This window comes from Emydura macquarii, unplaced genomic scaffold (genome assembly GCF_026122565.2).
Source record: "Emydura macquarii macquarii isolate MOO-44397 ecotype Brisbane River unplaced genomic scaffold, CSIRO-AGI_Emac_v2 contig_1551, whole genome shotgun sequence".
Taxonomy (NCBI): Eukaryota; Metazoa; Chordata; order Testudines; family Chelidae; genus Emydura; species Emydura macquarii.
Window position 1 is genome coordinate 10,624,205 of NW_027131688.1, and position 14,608 is coordinate 10,638,812.

Below are 14,608 nucleotides of genomic sequence, written 5' to 3' on the forward strand. Positions count from 1 at the left end.
ATTCAGGACTTTGTAGACCTCTATCATATCTCCCCTTAGTTGCCTATTGTCTAAAATGAACAGCCCTAATCTTTTTAATTGCTCCTAGCATGGAAGCTGTTCCATACCCTTGATCATCTTTGCTGCCCTTCTCTGAACCTTGCCCAGTCCCACGCTATCCTCAGACCATGTGATAAGGTAACACCCTTCGGCAGCAGCAGAGGATGGGGGTAACGTCTTACCATCGTCTTGCGGTCCCCCAATCCCAGGGCAAGCTGGGGGTCATTCCGAACAGGGTTGCTAGAGCGCAATGCACTCCAGCCACTCACCAGATATGCACCTTATGCTGGATGAGGGAAGAGACTGGCAGCAGGTTGTACTGCTGTGTTGTACTGTACTATGCTGGCTTTATGTCCCATGGTTCCACTAAACCCCTAAACTCTTTAAGCCACCTATCCACCCACTGGAATGCCATAAAGGGGACAGAGTGGGTGATTCTCCTCTCACTGAAGTCAATGGCAAAGCATCCACTGACTTTGTGGGCAGCAGGACGGACCGCTGACACAGCTGCAGACTGTTGTAATGAAGAGGCACCTGCGGGGCCAACTGACCAATGAATTGAATGTCAGCAGCAATCCTAAAGGGCGCCAGGCTCTCCTTTCACACGCCCTTGGTGCAGCTCCACTGACTGCCATGGAATTACTCCCGATTTACACCGCTGAGCATGAGCACAGCCAGCCCCCCAGTGTCAGAGCTGCTACAGGGGCGCACACCGCGTGAGTGGAGAGACAGGTCAATGCAAGGAAGCCAGAAGCCTTCCCGGGTGCTTCTTTTCTTTGGTCATGTCTCTTTGAAAAGGCATCCTCTGCTTGTGGAGCTGCTTCTCATCCCGTTCTCCTGCACCCAGCTCCACCTGCAGGGACTGCCCCAGCTGCTGGAGAAGGGGAGCAAAGCCAGCCGGTGCGGTGACCCCCCACCGATGGCTGCATGAGCTGATGGGGTGAAAGAGATGCAGTGGGAAAGCGAAGCTGCTTGGCTGCGGGTGAGCGCAGGCTCCCAAGTGGGCCGCTTCCCCTGCTCTCAAGTGCCTGAAGAACCCGGGGACAAGCTCTGGGGCTCTGATGGCTGCGCCATGCTAAAAATAACATCCTGTCCCAAAGGTTGCAACTCCTGCATCTGTGGGGCCTGGAACATGTGCGTCCTGGCTTCATTTCATCTGGGAGGGTGATTCTTCCCTGGGCTAGAAACCCACCCCCATTCCCTGGGGACGGCAACTGCTGGGGCGGGCTAATAAGGGGCCGGCACAGGAAGAGAGACACTTCCTACCTGCCTGAGTGTGTGGGGGTGTGTGTGTATGTGTGAATGACAGGGGGTCTGTGTGTATTGTGTGTGTGTATGTTCATGTATGTGTATTGTGTGTATGTGTATTGTGAGTATGTGTTTAGATGTAATGTGAGTATGTATGTATATAGTGGATTTAGTATGTGTGTATTGGGAGTATGTGTTAAGATACACATGTATGTGTTGTGTGTGTATATGTACGTATATAGTGGGTTTAATATGTGTGTGTATTGGGCAAGTGTTTACATACACAGGTATGTCTACAGTGTGTTTAGTATGTGTGTGTATGTATTGGGAGTATGTGTTAAGATATACATGTACGTGTGGTGTGTATAGTGTGTGATTAGTGCGTGTGTGTACATAATGTGTGTGTGTGTTAAGATATACATGTATGCGAAGTGTGAATAGTGTGTGATTAGTGTGTGTGTGTGTGTTCATATGTGTGTGTGTGTTAAGATATACATGTAAGTGTGGTGTGAATAGTATGTGATTAGTGTATGTGTGTTAAGATATACGTGTGGTGTGTACAGTGTGTGATTAGTGTGTGTGTGTACACGGTGTGGGGGCGGGGAGGGGGTGTACCGTTTATGAACAGTGAGTACATAGATGGAGGGTGGGGGGGTTACATCTCATTGCTGCCCTCCCGCCCGGGGAGCGTTGACAGCTCCCAGCTCGGGGCGGCCCGTGTCCGCCCTGGCCCGGGCAGCCCGTGTTCGCCCCGCCGGCAGGTGCAGGAGGCGCCGAGCAGCGGGGGGCGGTGTCCTGCGCTCCGCGCCTGGCGGAGCCGGCCGGGGCGTGTAAGCCGGAGGCGCTGGGGGCGGGGGCTGGCCCGGCTGGAGCAGCGCACGGGCCGGGTTGCGCGGGGCCGCCCGCACTCCTGGGCAGCGACTGCTGGCCAGTGCCTCCCGTGCTAATCCCTGGCCAGACACACCTGGAAGCGGGGCGGGGGGCAGGCGGTCGCTTGTCCTTGTCTGTCTGCCTTGGGAAGGAAAGAACCCAGCTCCCCATAAGCCCCCCAGTCTGGAGGCAAGTGGGGCGAGCCTTTATCCATCCGCTGCTTTGTCGGACATAAACCCCATCCACGGGGCTCGTTTTTAGGGTGCTTCATAGTCAACGGTGTGTAGAAAGGAACTGAATTTCGTGAGCAAGAGATACACAGAGAGAGAGAAAAACCCCACCTGGTTCTTCTCCGTGTCCTTAGCGGCGTTGACGTAGTAAGAAACAAGCTGGGCACAGCTCGCCCAGCGGGTACAGGCCTGGGATCACTCGCTGGCCGGAGTGGTCTGGCGAGTCACAGAGCTGCCCCGGCTGTGTCTGGACTGGGGCCGAGTTGATTGGTCTCGTGTCGGGCTGGGGAGGGGGGAAGGGGGGGTTCGGCTGTTTTAAAAATACCTTTTCACCGCACCATAGGGGGCCGAAATAAACCCGCATCTCTGCACCCGGAGTCCATGGTACGGTCGAGATGCCTTTTCTTCTCGCAGATGTCGTGTGCCAATCTGAAGACCAGGCAAGTCCTGCGCCGAGCGGCTGCTCGGAGGCGCCTTGCTCAGCACAGCGCCGGCTAAGACGTGTCTGGCGATAAGCCGATAAGCAGGTAGCGAGTGACCGCCCCCAGGACTTCAGGCCTTGCCGCTTGGAGAACATTTGCTCGGCCAGGCCCTCCATTAGCAGCTCCTAATCCGCCAGCCGGGCATTTCAGAGCCATTGGAATGGAGGGAGATTTTTATTAATGGTTCATGAGCCTAAAAGTCCAAATTGACTCGGGGAGCAGATTGTAACAGTTTGTGGCATTATCGATAATATTTTTCTACCTCCCCCAACTCAAGTGATCTAACAAAGGTTAATCAGATCAGGAAGTGGAAAAGCTCCCCGCGCTGTTAACTAGGCTGGAACTGACATGTTTACTAGGAGATCTTTGAGGGCTCCCTCTAAACCTTTTTGCTGGTTACACCTTCCTTCCTTCCTTCCTTCCTTTCTGAGCTGCCATTACAAATAGCAAATTAAAATCATCCCAGGAAACGTAGCCCTCCTGCTTACGAAGTGTTTTACAGCTGAGCTCAGCGGGCACTGCCTGCCTGTTTGCTAAAGGTACCCTCAGCAGAGCGACGTGTGAAACCCAACAACATGCCCAGCCTTACCCTGGACCGTTTGAAAAATAATTGGCTCCAATTCTGATGAGCCTCGAACTTGCTGGTATTTTATTCCTGTCCCTGTGAGGTTTTTAAACCAAGCGGGTGGCCTCATTGCAGGCGGCTTTTGGCGTTGCTGCAAAAACTTTTTTAAAAAAATTATGTTTACAGCTTAAAACAAAAGCTGGCAGGGAATGAACTGGTTAAACTCCCTGGTGAGCTAAGTGCTCTATTGATCGCTATTGCTAGTTGTTCCGTGGCACAAACGATGGATCAGAAACGCTGATCTGATGGGTTGGCTCTCTGCGTTTGCACCGGTTTTATTTGGGGGGCTTGGACTGTGGGATTAAAAAGCAATTAAGGTGTGTTTTTAAAAAAGCAGCTAAGGTGTGGGCAGTAGGGGGCGGGTCCTGTACTCCGGAGTGTGGAAGGATCTGTTTGTCCCTCTAACCTTTGCATATGAAAGGTGTTTTTATATTTGTTAAACCCTCTTACAAGATATGGCGAGGGGCAGCCAAGGACCGGATGCCTCTGCACTTTTCAGTCACTTCTGGACTGAAATGCTTGATTATCTAGGTCTATTCGTTTCTCTTTCGTTCACTAAAGAAATTGCAGATCGGTAACTCCCGAACTGTCCCTAACTCTGTGTGTGTGTCTGTGTGTGTGTGTGTGTACCTGTGTCTGTCTGTGCAGACCAAATCCCATTTATTATTGTGAAACCTTCTCCCGTTTTCTGATTTTTTTTGGAGGAGATGCACTCTGCAGTCAGATGGCCTCACAGCGGTTCCTGTTTTAATACGAATTTTGGAGCGTCTTTGGGCTTTCAAAGACCTACCCAAACCACGCGTTCACACCAGTCCGTTCGAGGGGCCCGATTCTGGCTCGGACCACACTCTGACTTCAACTGGGGCTGCAGGAGGGATCTTTTCTTACAGCCTGAAAGGCAGTCCTGGGAATGTTAGTGCCGGTAACGATTATGGGACAGGGGGTTGGTGGGGGGACATGATTGTCCTTTTAGATCAGATAAAGGGCCATGGAGAGCCTGGCTGGTGGAGTAAAGCAGAGTAGGGGGGTGTGGGGAAGTGTAACATATACAGATAATTCTACTTGAGGACAGGTGTGTGTGTGTGATCTGAGGACAGCGTGTGAGGGTGTGTGCGTGTCTACATTTAGAAAAGCAGAGTACAACTACACACACACACACAACGTACTTTAAAAGCTGGCCGCCGTCTCTGCAGAGAGGTTGTGGAAACACACGAGGTCAGAGAGTAAAACAGAAAAGAAGAGGAAGTTTTTTTCAACGGTGATTCCAAAGATGGTTCCAAAAGCGAAGTCTGCGCCTCTGTTTGCCGTCTAAACATGGCTGGGGTTGCGTCCCTCTGGAGGGACCAGTTTTGATAGGAACTCCCTTTCTAACTCCAATGCGGCAGCCAGAAGCCTGGGCTTAGTTGTTGGCCATCGGCTTGACCTGGTTGGACGAATCTAGATTGCCCGGAGAGCCCGAGGGAGGCTTTGCCCGGCGTGCGCTTGCCTGGCACCGGGTGGTTTCCGGCCTGCGTCTTCATTGGAATCGCTTCGCTTCTGCACCGGCCAGGACGACCAGCATTTAGCTGCGTTTCCTCGCTCAGGACACGGGGCTCCCCTCCCACGTGGCCGGTGGGGTGGGGTGGGGAACAAGCCCTCCTCGGTCACTAGGGTGGACGCGGGAAGGGGGTTTGTGGTGGACTCCCGTTTTCATGCAAACAGCAACCCGCCTCTCTGCTTCCACCCCACCCCTCGCAGTCCGGGGCAGGGCTTTAGCCAGCCCCTGGCTTACCCGCAGCTGGGTGGGGGGCCAGGATGCACGGGCTGCAGCTGGAGGAAGCGGCTTCTTTCTGCACATCTGGCCGGCCCCCGCCTTGGAAGTGAAGGCGGCGGGGGAGGGGGGAGGGAAGACTGCGAAAAGGCAGGGGGTCTTTGCCAGGGGATGGGAGGGTCCGGGATTCAGATCTCTTCCCCAGGGACACCTCTCTCCGGTCTGACAGGGAGCCGCTCCCCTCGCCGATTCCCATCCTCCCTGACTCCTCTCCCGGCCCCCGCGGGCAGGGAGCGCCCGGTGAAAAAGTCCTCGGGGTTAGCCCGGGTCCACACACAGTCCAGCCGCGCCTGGCGCAGCCCAACGCGTCTCTTCCTTTCTTACCGACGGGGACAGCCTGATGCCGGTGAAAGGGACCGCTGGGGCTCGCCCGGACGCCGTCTCTGCAAAACTGGGCATCTCGCCCTGCACTCAAAGCAAGAAGCAGCCCCAGGGAAGACAGGGGCAGAATTCCCACTGGCTTCAGTGGGGGAGCAGGGGGGGGAGCCCATCAGTAAAATAATCACATTCTCTGCCCCTCCTGCAGGGAAAACCCCATCTGGCTGCTGCCTTTCGGCCCCAGGGTTGGGGCACGTTGCTCTTTGCCTGTACAGGCTGATGCCGCAGGGACCCCCCTCATCGATCTAAAAAAGTCCTCGCCCGGGGGAACCAAAAACTTTGGGGGGAGTTGGGTAAGAAAGAGCGACGCCCGCTGGGCTGGGGTGGGCGCCAAGCGGGCGTGGTTCGCAGCCCAGGCGGGGATGCTCCGGTCTTATCAGAAGGACAAACACAAGCAGGCTCCAGCGATGAGTAAATAAGGCTGGCTTTTACACATAACTATCCCCCCCCCCCCCCCCCCCCCGTAGCCTTGGAAACTGACAAAGCTCCGCCGGAGCTGGGGGACCCGGAGCTTATCACCTTTGGTTCAAAATAAAAACAAATGCTGTTAAGAAATTGGGAAGGGGGGTGAGCACAGACTGGACGGGGCCCAAGGAGTGTCAGCGGGACTGACTGATGCAGAGATGTCGTGAGCATGGAGGAAAACGATGGAAGATATGGAAACTTACACGGGCACTGAAAATTGCCCCGATAAAGCCCATTCAGATCACCTGCAAGTGCAATTGCTGGCGGGGGTAACAGCTGTGAAGTCTGTCACCCTATGGAAGAGTTCCCCTGTGTGATCAGAGACGGAAGAGGAGCACGATTGGAGTGAATGGCAGGGGGTCGGGGGTTTTTTCAAAAAAAAGATGTGGCCGCTGAAGGTTTTTTTGCTTTTCATTTTCCGTTCCAGATCACAGTGCTTGAGTGAGGGTTTTACTTCTATTTCTTTTTAGGAAAACATTTTCCTTGAGCCTCAGAGCTCACATTTGGGTTTAGACATAAAATAGATTCGGATCACCTGTCTCTTCCCCCACGTCTAATTCCGAATGCCTTCCCCAAAATGCAGTCTATAGGAAACGAATCAGACTTGAAGGTCGATCTGCAAAAGCAGTGGAAAATATTTTTAAAATGTTTTGCTTTTTTTTCCCCTCACCATGTCGATTTTTGCAGTTTGCCAGTATAGAATCAAATGACTTTTCACCTAAATCAGATTTAAAACAGAATCAATAAATATACCGAGATGTTTAAAATGCTAGATACCCCTAAACAAGATGAACGTCCTGACATTATTTAGCTTTTCTGATTAAGAAAAACATTAAATGCCTTTCTCCATTGAAAACTAGGGTTAACTAGCAGAACAAAACAAAAAGAAAATAATCCTTCGTGGGAAAAGCAAAAATTTTCTTTTTTCTTTTCTTTTCTCTTACAAGGAAAAGCATTTTCAGATAATATTTCGCTTAAATCCATTTTTGCCATCGCTGAATTAAACCAAATCACCAGAGATAACCTTTAGGCATTGTCTTTTTTTACATTGTCAGGAAGAACATTACAAATATTGCTACATTTTCCTACAGGAGAAACGGACTTATTAATTTACTGTCTTCGAAGTGGTCTGCTCAAAAGTCGGACACACTTGTTAGAAAAGACGTATAAAGACTATGAAATACTGGTTCGCTTTGAACTTCGTTTCAGCTGATGACCAATCATTCTTTCTCTTTATGTTGCAAAATAATAAAAATACCAACAAAAACTTCCATTCATTTGAGAGCTGACTCATTTGCTGAATAGTGTCGTTTATTTTTTAAAGGATAATGTTGCCTGGCAATTCTAGGGCACACTAAAACAGAAATAAATACATTAATCAGAAGTGAGTTATTTTACATGCATCAAACCTGCATAATTTATACCGTCAGTTTAGACTAGGGGAGGGAAAAAAACAGATGAAATATAAGAGATTAGGTGACGCAACAAGATAAGGTGGAGAAATTCAAAAAGAAGATTCTCTCCTTGGTCTTTTTTTTAAAAAACTACCATAAACTATAATCAAGTATAATGATCAGGTCCTGTAAATGTATTGATCAAGAAGAGACTTCAGAGTTGAGAGGAAATCCTGGCTATTTCCTTCAACAAACCCAAAACTAGTTTATTCGAATGATTTGCTCACAGGCTTCACAACAATCAGAAAAACTACACAACAGGCTCAGGTTTGAAGTAGATGAATAATAAATAGCTGCAGCTCAGGCGGTTTTAATGTTTTGAATGGTGGCCACATTCAAAACAGAATATAATTTTGAGCTCTGCTTGGGGCGACTGCTGGGCCCACTGCACCATTTGTACCTGTGTGTATGTGTGATGAGAAAGAGAAAAGCAGGTACACATTTTTTTTTTTAAGGGACCAATTTCCCCCCAGCAGTTTCAAGAAAGAAGCAAAACTGACCAGGGCTCTTTGTACTCAGCTTTCGAAATTATACCTTTAAAACTTTTCCCAAACTCCTTTGTTCAGACATCACTTCTGCCTGAATTGCTCTCAGATGCCTATTGCCGCAGAAAGTTTATAGTAGCAGGAGCAAGGGCCCTTCCACCAAACAGGACATGTCTCTCTCCCTCTCTGTGCATTTCACCCCTAGTAATGCTGGGCACTGACTACAAAGCCCCTTTCCACCCTCTGACAATACCGGATGATTTTGTTTTCACATTAGCTGAGATAATCTTGAAGTGACCCACTGGACATTTTTTGATTGAACACAAAGTCAGCCCTTGTTGTATTTTCTACCTGTACCAAAGGAAAGCATCAGCTGGTGGGGCACCCATGGAAAAGATGAGGTTGAATGAGCTCTTGTCTCAGTTCAGTATAGCAGAGTAATAGTTGCCTTTTCCCTGGAGCCCCCACCCCCTTTATTTTTAATATACTTTGACATCTGCTGCATTGAGCTACTTTCCCACTTTTCCATAAATCACCCTGTGCAATTAAAATGGAAGACAACCATAAATTGTGCTAGAACCATTCATTTTAATATACTTATACATATCTGCCAATCCAGGAAAAAGAAAGGTTTATGCATATATATCTTTGTTTTAATTAACATCTGCAAGCATAAACGACAATGAATTTCTCTGCTTAAATTCATCAAGGTCAGAGCAACTGACCAATGTCCTGTTTCATTTCTACTGCCGGCTTGGCCAACAGGTAGTTACTACAGATGAGTTTAGTGTCCTTTGTGTGGTCTCGATCTCTTTCATTCAGAGAGAGTTTGTTGTGAAAAGTTTCAGTACAGTTCACCTGTGGTGAAAGGCGATCTTTTTAGGTGTTTGTTTTTTAAAAGATACTAGGTAACTCAGTTGCTCTGAATTTCACTTATAATTAAAACCTATTTAATCACAGCAGAACCCCTGCTGGGGAGGAGTTCACAGTTGCATACAATACAGGAGATCACAGTTTTGAAGTCTAGCACAGATTAAAAACCACAGATGTACCATTTATATAAGACGCACACTGATTGTCTCTTTAAAACTACATATTGACTCCTTATGAACATTTCTCTCTTTTTTCTTTTTCTTTTTTTTTAAATAAAGTAGTGCAGCTTGGACAATCAGTCGCACAACCCACACAACCCTGAACCAAGGTCTGTCAGTGCCAACTAGCAAGTTGGTCATGAAACAGTTGAATGAGCTTGAGAAAGAAAGAGAGAGAAAGAGACGCTGTCCATTCCAAGGATTTTTTTAACCAAGGGTTGGCTCGCACACTGGAAACCTCTGGGTGAAGGATCTTTCCACACACACACACACAAAAGAAAGGAAAGAGAGAGAAAAAAAAACCTAGACTTTTTTTTTTTTTTTAACCTGGCCCATAGCTGGAATGATCTGCCATTCCTCTCAAACAAAGAAACCCAACAATTGGCTAAAACTATAAAGAACACAGGTTGGTCTGTCTGCTTCTGCTCAGTAGATGATCTGGCCTTTTAAAGCCTTCTTCCTTCCTTTCCTCTTTATTTCTTTCCAGAGCTTTTGAGCAGGAGGTGAATCTAGGTTGGATCACACCAACTGTCTCTCTTTTTTTTTTTTTTTTTATTATTTTTCTTTTTTTCTTTTTTTCTCTTTAATTTAACCAAGACCTGACTAAAACTGGAATGTTCAACCCAGCATGTTTATTATTATAATTATAATTATTCTTATCATCATCATCATCACAAAGGGGTCCTAACAGGCCTTCACAAAACCTGGAACTTCCATGAAGAGGTCTGGTCTTTATAATCCAAGCAGTCAGCATTGAAGTTTAGCTTCCAGGAGGCCGTTTGGTCCTTATAATCCAAGCAATCGGTGGTTGAGTTAAAACCCAAGCTGGATGCTCCATAGCCCTGGGTGGAGAGGGAAGCTGGGGACTGGTTGAGATGGCTGGTGACTGCATTGGTGCCCATGGGACTGAGTGTGGCCCCCGGTCCAGGAAGCTGGTGGTGCATGGGGGTCAGGTAAGATCCACAGTCCATCCCTCCGAAGTAGGAACTTGAGCCAGCATATCCTTGGCTGTAGCCTGAAGCCTGGGTGTAGGTCATTGGGTAGGATCGCTGCATGCAAGAGGAGGATGTGGACAGGGGGTCTGAGAGTGGGGAGATGGAAGCGGGGCTCCAGATGGAGACGGGGGCAGTGCTGCTGGAAATGGCTGGGACGGAGGTGCTGGAGGGGGGAGTGAACTGGCCACTGGTCCCGCTCTCCGAACTTACTTCCCGGGCTGGGGAGCTTTTCTTCTTGGCCGGCCTCACTTTGTTCTGCCCCCCGTTCTGCTGCTGCTGCTGCTGCTGGCGGCACTTGGCGCGGCGGTTTTTGAACCACACCTGGGGAGAGAAGCGAGCGGGAGAAGGCCCGGGTTAGTGCTGCTCGGGACAGGCGGGCCGGGGGAGGGGCGGGCGTTATTCCAGCCCTCTCGGGCTGCGGCTGGCTTTAAAGGCAGCTTCCCTGGGTCCTGCGCCCTGGGGTGATTGGGAAGAGGAAGAAGTAGAAATGAGCCAATCTAACCGCTCAGGAAGGGCACTGGGGGGGGGGGGGGAGGCACCAGGAGAGGGGGGTCACCTGCCACTGAGCTCCGCTTGCCAGCCCAGAGCCCCCGGTGAAGTCCCACTGAAGTCAAGCCCTGAACTGGAAACAATAGCGCGCTACAATGGGAGGAAAACAGCCGGGGAGACAAAGGCGGGGGGTGGGGGGGAGTGTGAAGCAGGCGGCGGAGTCTCGGTACCTGGGATCCCCGCAGTTGCCCTGCCCCACGGATGGAGCAGCAGGGGCAGGCCGAGCAGGGATTGCCTTTGGGGACTATCGCAGCCGGGGGGAGGGGAGACCCGGCCGCTGCCCACTGATGCTAACAACCCACAGCGGTGGGGCCCCCCTCTCCCCCCCGGTGCCACTAGTGCCCTTTCTTCCCTGCCCTGCCTCTCTCGGAGAGACTCTGCCGGGCTCCGAGGCCCGGCCGGCTGCAGTCTGGTCTGCCCCGTTGACTCAAGGCGGAACAGGAGATCGCAGCCGGGGTTCCCAGCCGCTCGGCCCCAGCGCCCCGAGACAGCCCGGCCCGCCGGGGCTCAGCGCTTCTGCTGCCGCCCCCAGACCGGCCCGCGGGCCGTGACTCTTTCAAGAGGCGTTTGCCCTTTCCCTGCCCCCGGCCTTTCTGCCCTGTGGCTACCCGGGTGTCCTGGCCCCGGGGCCAGCGAGGCGGCCGGAGAGGGCCGCACAGCCGCCTTTCGCGCGGGTTTGGGTCCCGATCCTGATCCTGGCTCGCTAGGGACAGCGGCCCAGCTGGACCCGTGGGACCCTGGGGAGTTTCAGCCCTGCTGGGCTCAGCGCGAACCGAAGAATCAAAGGGAAGAGCTGGGCTAAGGAAACACTCCGCTGTGGGCCCCCAAAACCTCTCGGAGCTCAGTCCTTCCTGGGGGGGGAATGGACTTCCCTGGGAATTTTGCTTGAGTGAGGATGGCCGGACTAGAGTCCCCATTTCCCCTCCCCCATCCTCTTCCTTAGCCATCGCTCCAGTTCCCCCCCCCCCCCCGGGGTGAGACCCAGCCTTCTGCTATACACTGCAACCGCCCCCCCCCCCCCATCCCACCCCTGCTCCAGCCCTCCCGCACTGCCATGAAAACCCCTCTGGCTGGGAACGGGTGCAGGAGCGGGTCCCGGGCCGTGGGGAGTCTGCAGCGAGCTGGCGGGGCAGGCGGAGGAGCTGAGCCCTCGCAGCTGTCCCGGTTGCCTGCGGGGTATCTGCGGCCCTGGGAGCGGTTTGCGAGCATTTCCAAGCAGCCAAGAGCCTGCCCCCCCCCCCTCTCCCAACCCCCCGAGCCGTGGCTGCCAGCTGCGGTGGGGGGGGGGGGGGGCACAAATCAGGCGTGCGTTTGATTCGGTTTGTGACACAGCGCAGACGGGGGGGGGGGGGGGGAGTGGATCCAGGCTGGGCACTGAAACCAGAGTGACCCGCGTTTCGGAGGCTAAGCAGGTTTCCTCCCTGAGCCGACACTGAACTTTCCCTGGACCCCCTACCTGGGGCCGGTCCTTGTTTTCCTCGCCCTTCAGTGGGAGCAGGATCGGACCCCTCCAGCAGCTCCCAGGAGAGCCCAGAGGCCGGGCCGGGCCTGGGGCCTGTGTCCCCTGAGCTGGGCCAGAGACTCAGCCCGGCGGACACCGGCAAACCGACCCATTGCGATCCGTGGGGAGACGTTGTCTTGGGGGTCCAGGGGACAGGGGCTGGGGCTCGGAGCCGCCTAGGGGCGGGGGGCCGGGGCTGGCGGGGAAAGGGGGTGGAGGGGAGAGGCAGCAGGGCCGGCTGGGGGCTGCGGGCTGCTGACGGAGGGTGTCTTGGGGCGCCAGGTCCGGGAAGCTCCCAGCGCCGGGCCCGGCCTGGGAGGGGGTGGGGGAGGGGTCCCTACCTGCACCCGGGACTCGGGCAGGTTGATTTTCAGCGCCACTTCCTCCCGCATGAAGATGTCCGGGTAGCGGGTCTTGGCGAAGAGCGCTTCCAGCACGTCCAGCTGCGCCCGGGTGAAGGTGGTGCGCTCCCGCCGCTGCTTCCGAGGGGTGGCTGCGGAGAGCGGCCGGAGGCTTTTAGGGGCGCGGGGCAGCCCAGCCGGGCCCCCGGCCCAGACCCCTCCCCCCACCCCCGGCCAGCGCACCGAGCCCTTGCGGGGTAGCCCCCCCCCCCCAGCCGCAGCGAGCCCCGCGTCACCCCAGAGACCCCAGCCCAGAGCAACCCCCCCATCCCCGCACCCGCAGCCGGCGGGGGATGGCTCCCAGGCAGAGAGGCCGGGGCTCAGCCAGGGTCCCCTCCCTGCACCACGCTCCCCCTCTCCGGGCAGGGGGTCGTTGGCAGCTCTGCGGGCCCGGGCATCCAAGCCTCTGGCTGGGGCTGTGGAGTGTATCCCACGCCCGCAGCGCTGAGGGGTGGCTCGACCCCTGTTCCCCTGGGAGCCCCCCCCCCCCCCCCCCGTGTCCTTTCACGGATTGCAGTGGGAGCTGGGGCTGGCTGGGTCCCAAGGGCCCCATGGAAGCAGCGGCCGCTTACCGGGGTACCCCACGGAAGGATGGAGCAAGTCCATGCCCGAGGTGGTCAGACTCAGCCCGTTGACGGCGTAAGGTGGTTGCTTGAGATAAGACATCATGCTAAAGTTGTGCCGGGCGGGAAGTTGGCCGAACTTCGGGGCAGGCGGAGGCGCCCGGGCGGTCTCGCTTCCCTCGGGAGCCGAGAGGCAGGGTCCCGGCTGAAATCAGGGGTCTGGAAAGGGGAAGAAAGGGGAGGGGAAAGAGCTGCTTTAACCGAGCTGCCGAGAGAAGATCTTTTATCTCCGGCGGCTTGCTGGAGTGTGAATCTTAGCGGGCAATCCCTCCGCTCTCAGAGCACCCCGAGACCTCCAGCTGCATTTTGGACCGGAGGAGACTGACTAGATAAATGCTGTGTTAAAAAAAAAGTGACACCCCAAACAGTAATTACAGCCCGCCTGGCGGGAGCACAACCCCCCCCCCCCCCAGGCCTTCAAATGCACACATTGTATTGCTCCCCCGGGTATTTGCATAGGGGTGCTTCGGCTGGCACTAGCTAATTGTCGCAAACAAAACTTGATTGGAGCCATTGGCAGACACAAAGAAGCCCTTGGCTAAATAAATAATGCCGATAACAAAGCCCATCGGTGGGAGACAAAGGAACAATTCAGGAAAGCGATCTCCCCCTCGGTCTGGGGCAGGGCTTTTTAATTATCCCGGCTTTTGCCACATTCAACTGCTCCGCGCCCCCAAAGGCTGGTGCATTTCAGAGCTGACATGCATGCCATCTTGGAAAGAGCCAGACTTCTCCGGCCCAGCACTAGCAGGCCACGTCTGAAGTGATTTCCACCAGCCATTTTTCGCCTAATTAGTACTTGGGGTAATTAGATTTCGAGGTAAGTAAGAGATGTATTAGGCTTGCAGAAACTCTCGATTCTGGAGCTGACGCTAAACAAACAAGTATTTCACTTGCAAACGCAAATCGGCACCGAGCTAAACTTGCTTCCAGATTTCCTCCCGGCTTTGCCTCGTGTTTAGTGCAAGAGGAACATCCAGCATCGGCGGATTTTGCTGTCCATCGCGGGCTGTGTTCACAGGAAGACGCACCAGGACCAGGCGTCCCACTCCTGCGTTTGGAACGCGCACAGCTGGGTGGCCACGAAGAAGCGGAGCGGTGACTGGGAGGAGAAGTGCCAGCATCTCATTTTCCAGCCCCAAATTGCCTTGGGTGGCTGCATCCCTAGACCTACTATTTGGTATGCAGCCGCCTTCCCCCTACCTCCCCCCAACAAAAACTATTTCTTTTTTCACCTGGCTCCTTGTTTCAGGGCTCCAACGTGCGCCATTGACACGTCCTGACAGATTCAATCAGTAGTAGTTGTCTAATAAAATGTTGCCCTTCTCTTGGAAAGAGCAAAAGACTTTACAACTTTGATGA

The 14,608-nt window shown here is 53.4% G+C and overlaps 1 protein-coding gene across 2 annotated transcripts; it reads right to left on the bottom strand.

Annotated features, from left to right (window-relative positions):
- Positions 1 to 9,457: 9,457 nt before the first annotated feature.
- On the bottom strand, positions 9,458 to 13,292 carry OTX2 (orthodenticle homeobox 2). 2 transcript variants are annotated; one of them, XM_067555137.1, is made up of 3 exons: positions 13,196 to 13,292; positions 12,564 to 12,715; positions 9,458 to 10,493 (listed from the first exon to the last, which is right to left on the bottom strand). In XM_067555137.1, exons 1-3 carry the CDS (start codon positions 13,290 to 13,292, stop codon positions 9,873 to 9,875), a joined length of 870 nt encoding a protein of 289 aa, XP_067411238.1. In that variant the 3' UTR covers positions 9,458 to 9,872. The 2 variants fall into 2 exon arrangements, with proteins under 2 accessions (XP_067411238.1, XP_067411237.1); XM_067555136.1 differs by having other exon boundaries at positions 12,564 to 12,781.
- Between the last annotated feature and the right edge of the window lie 1,316 nt (positions 13,293 to 14,608).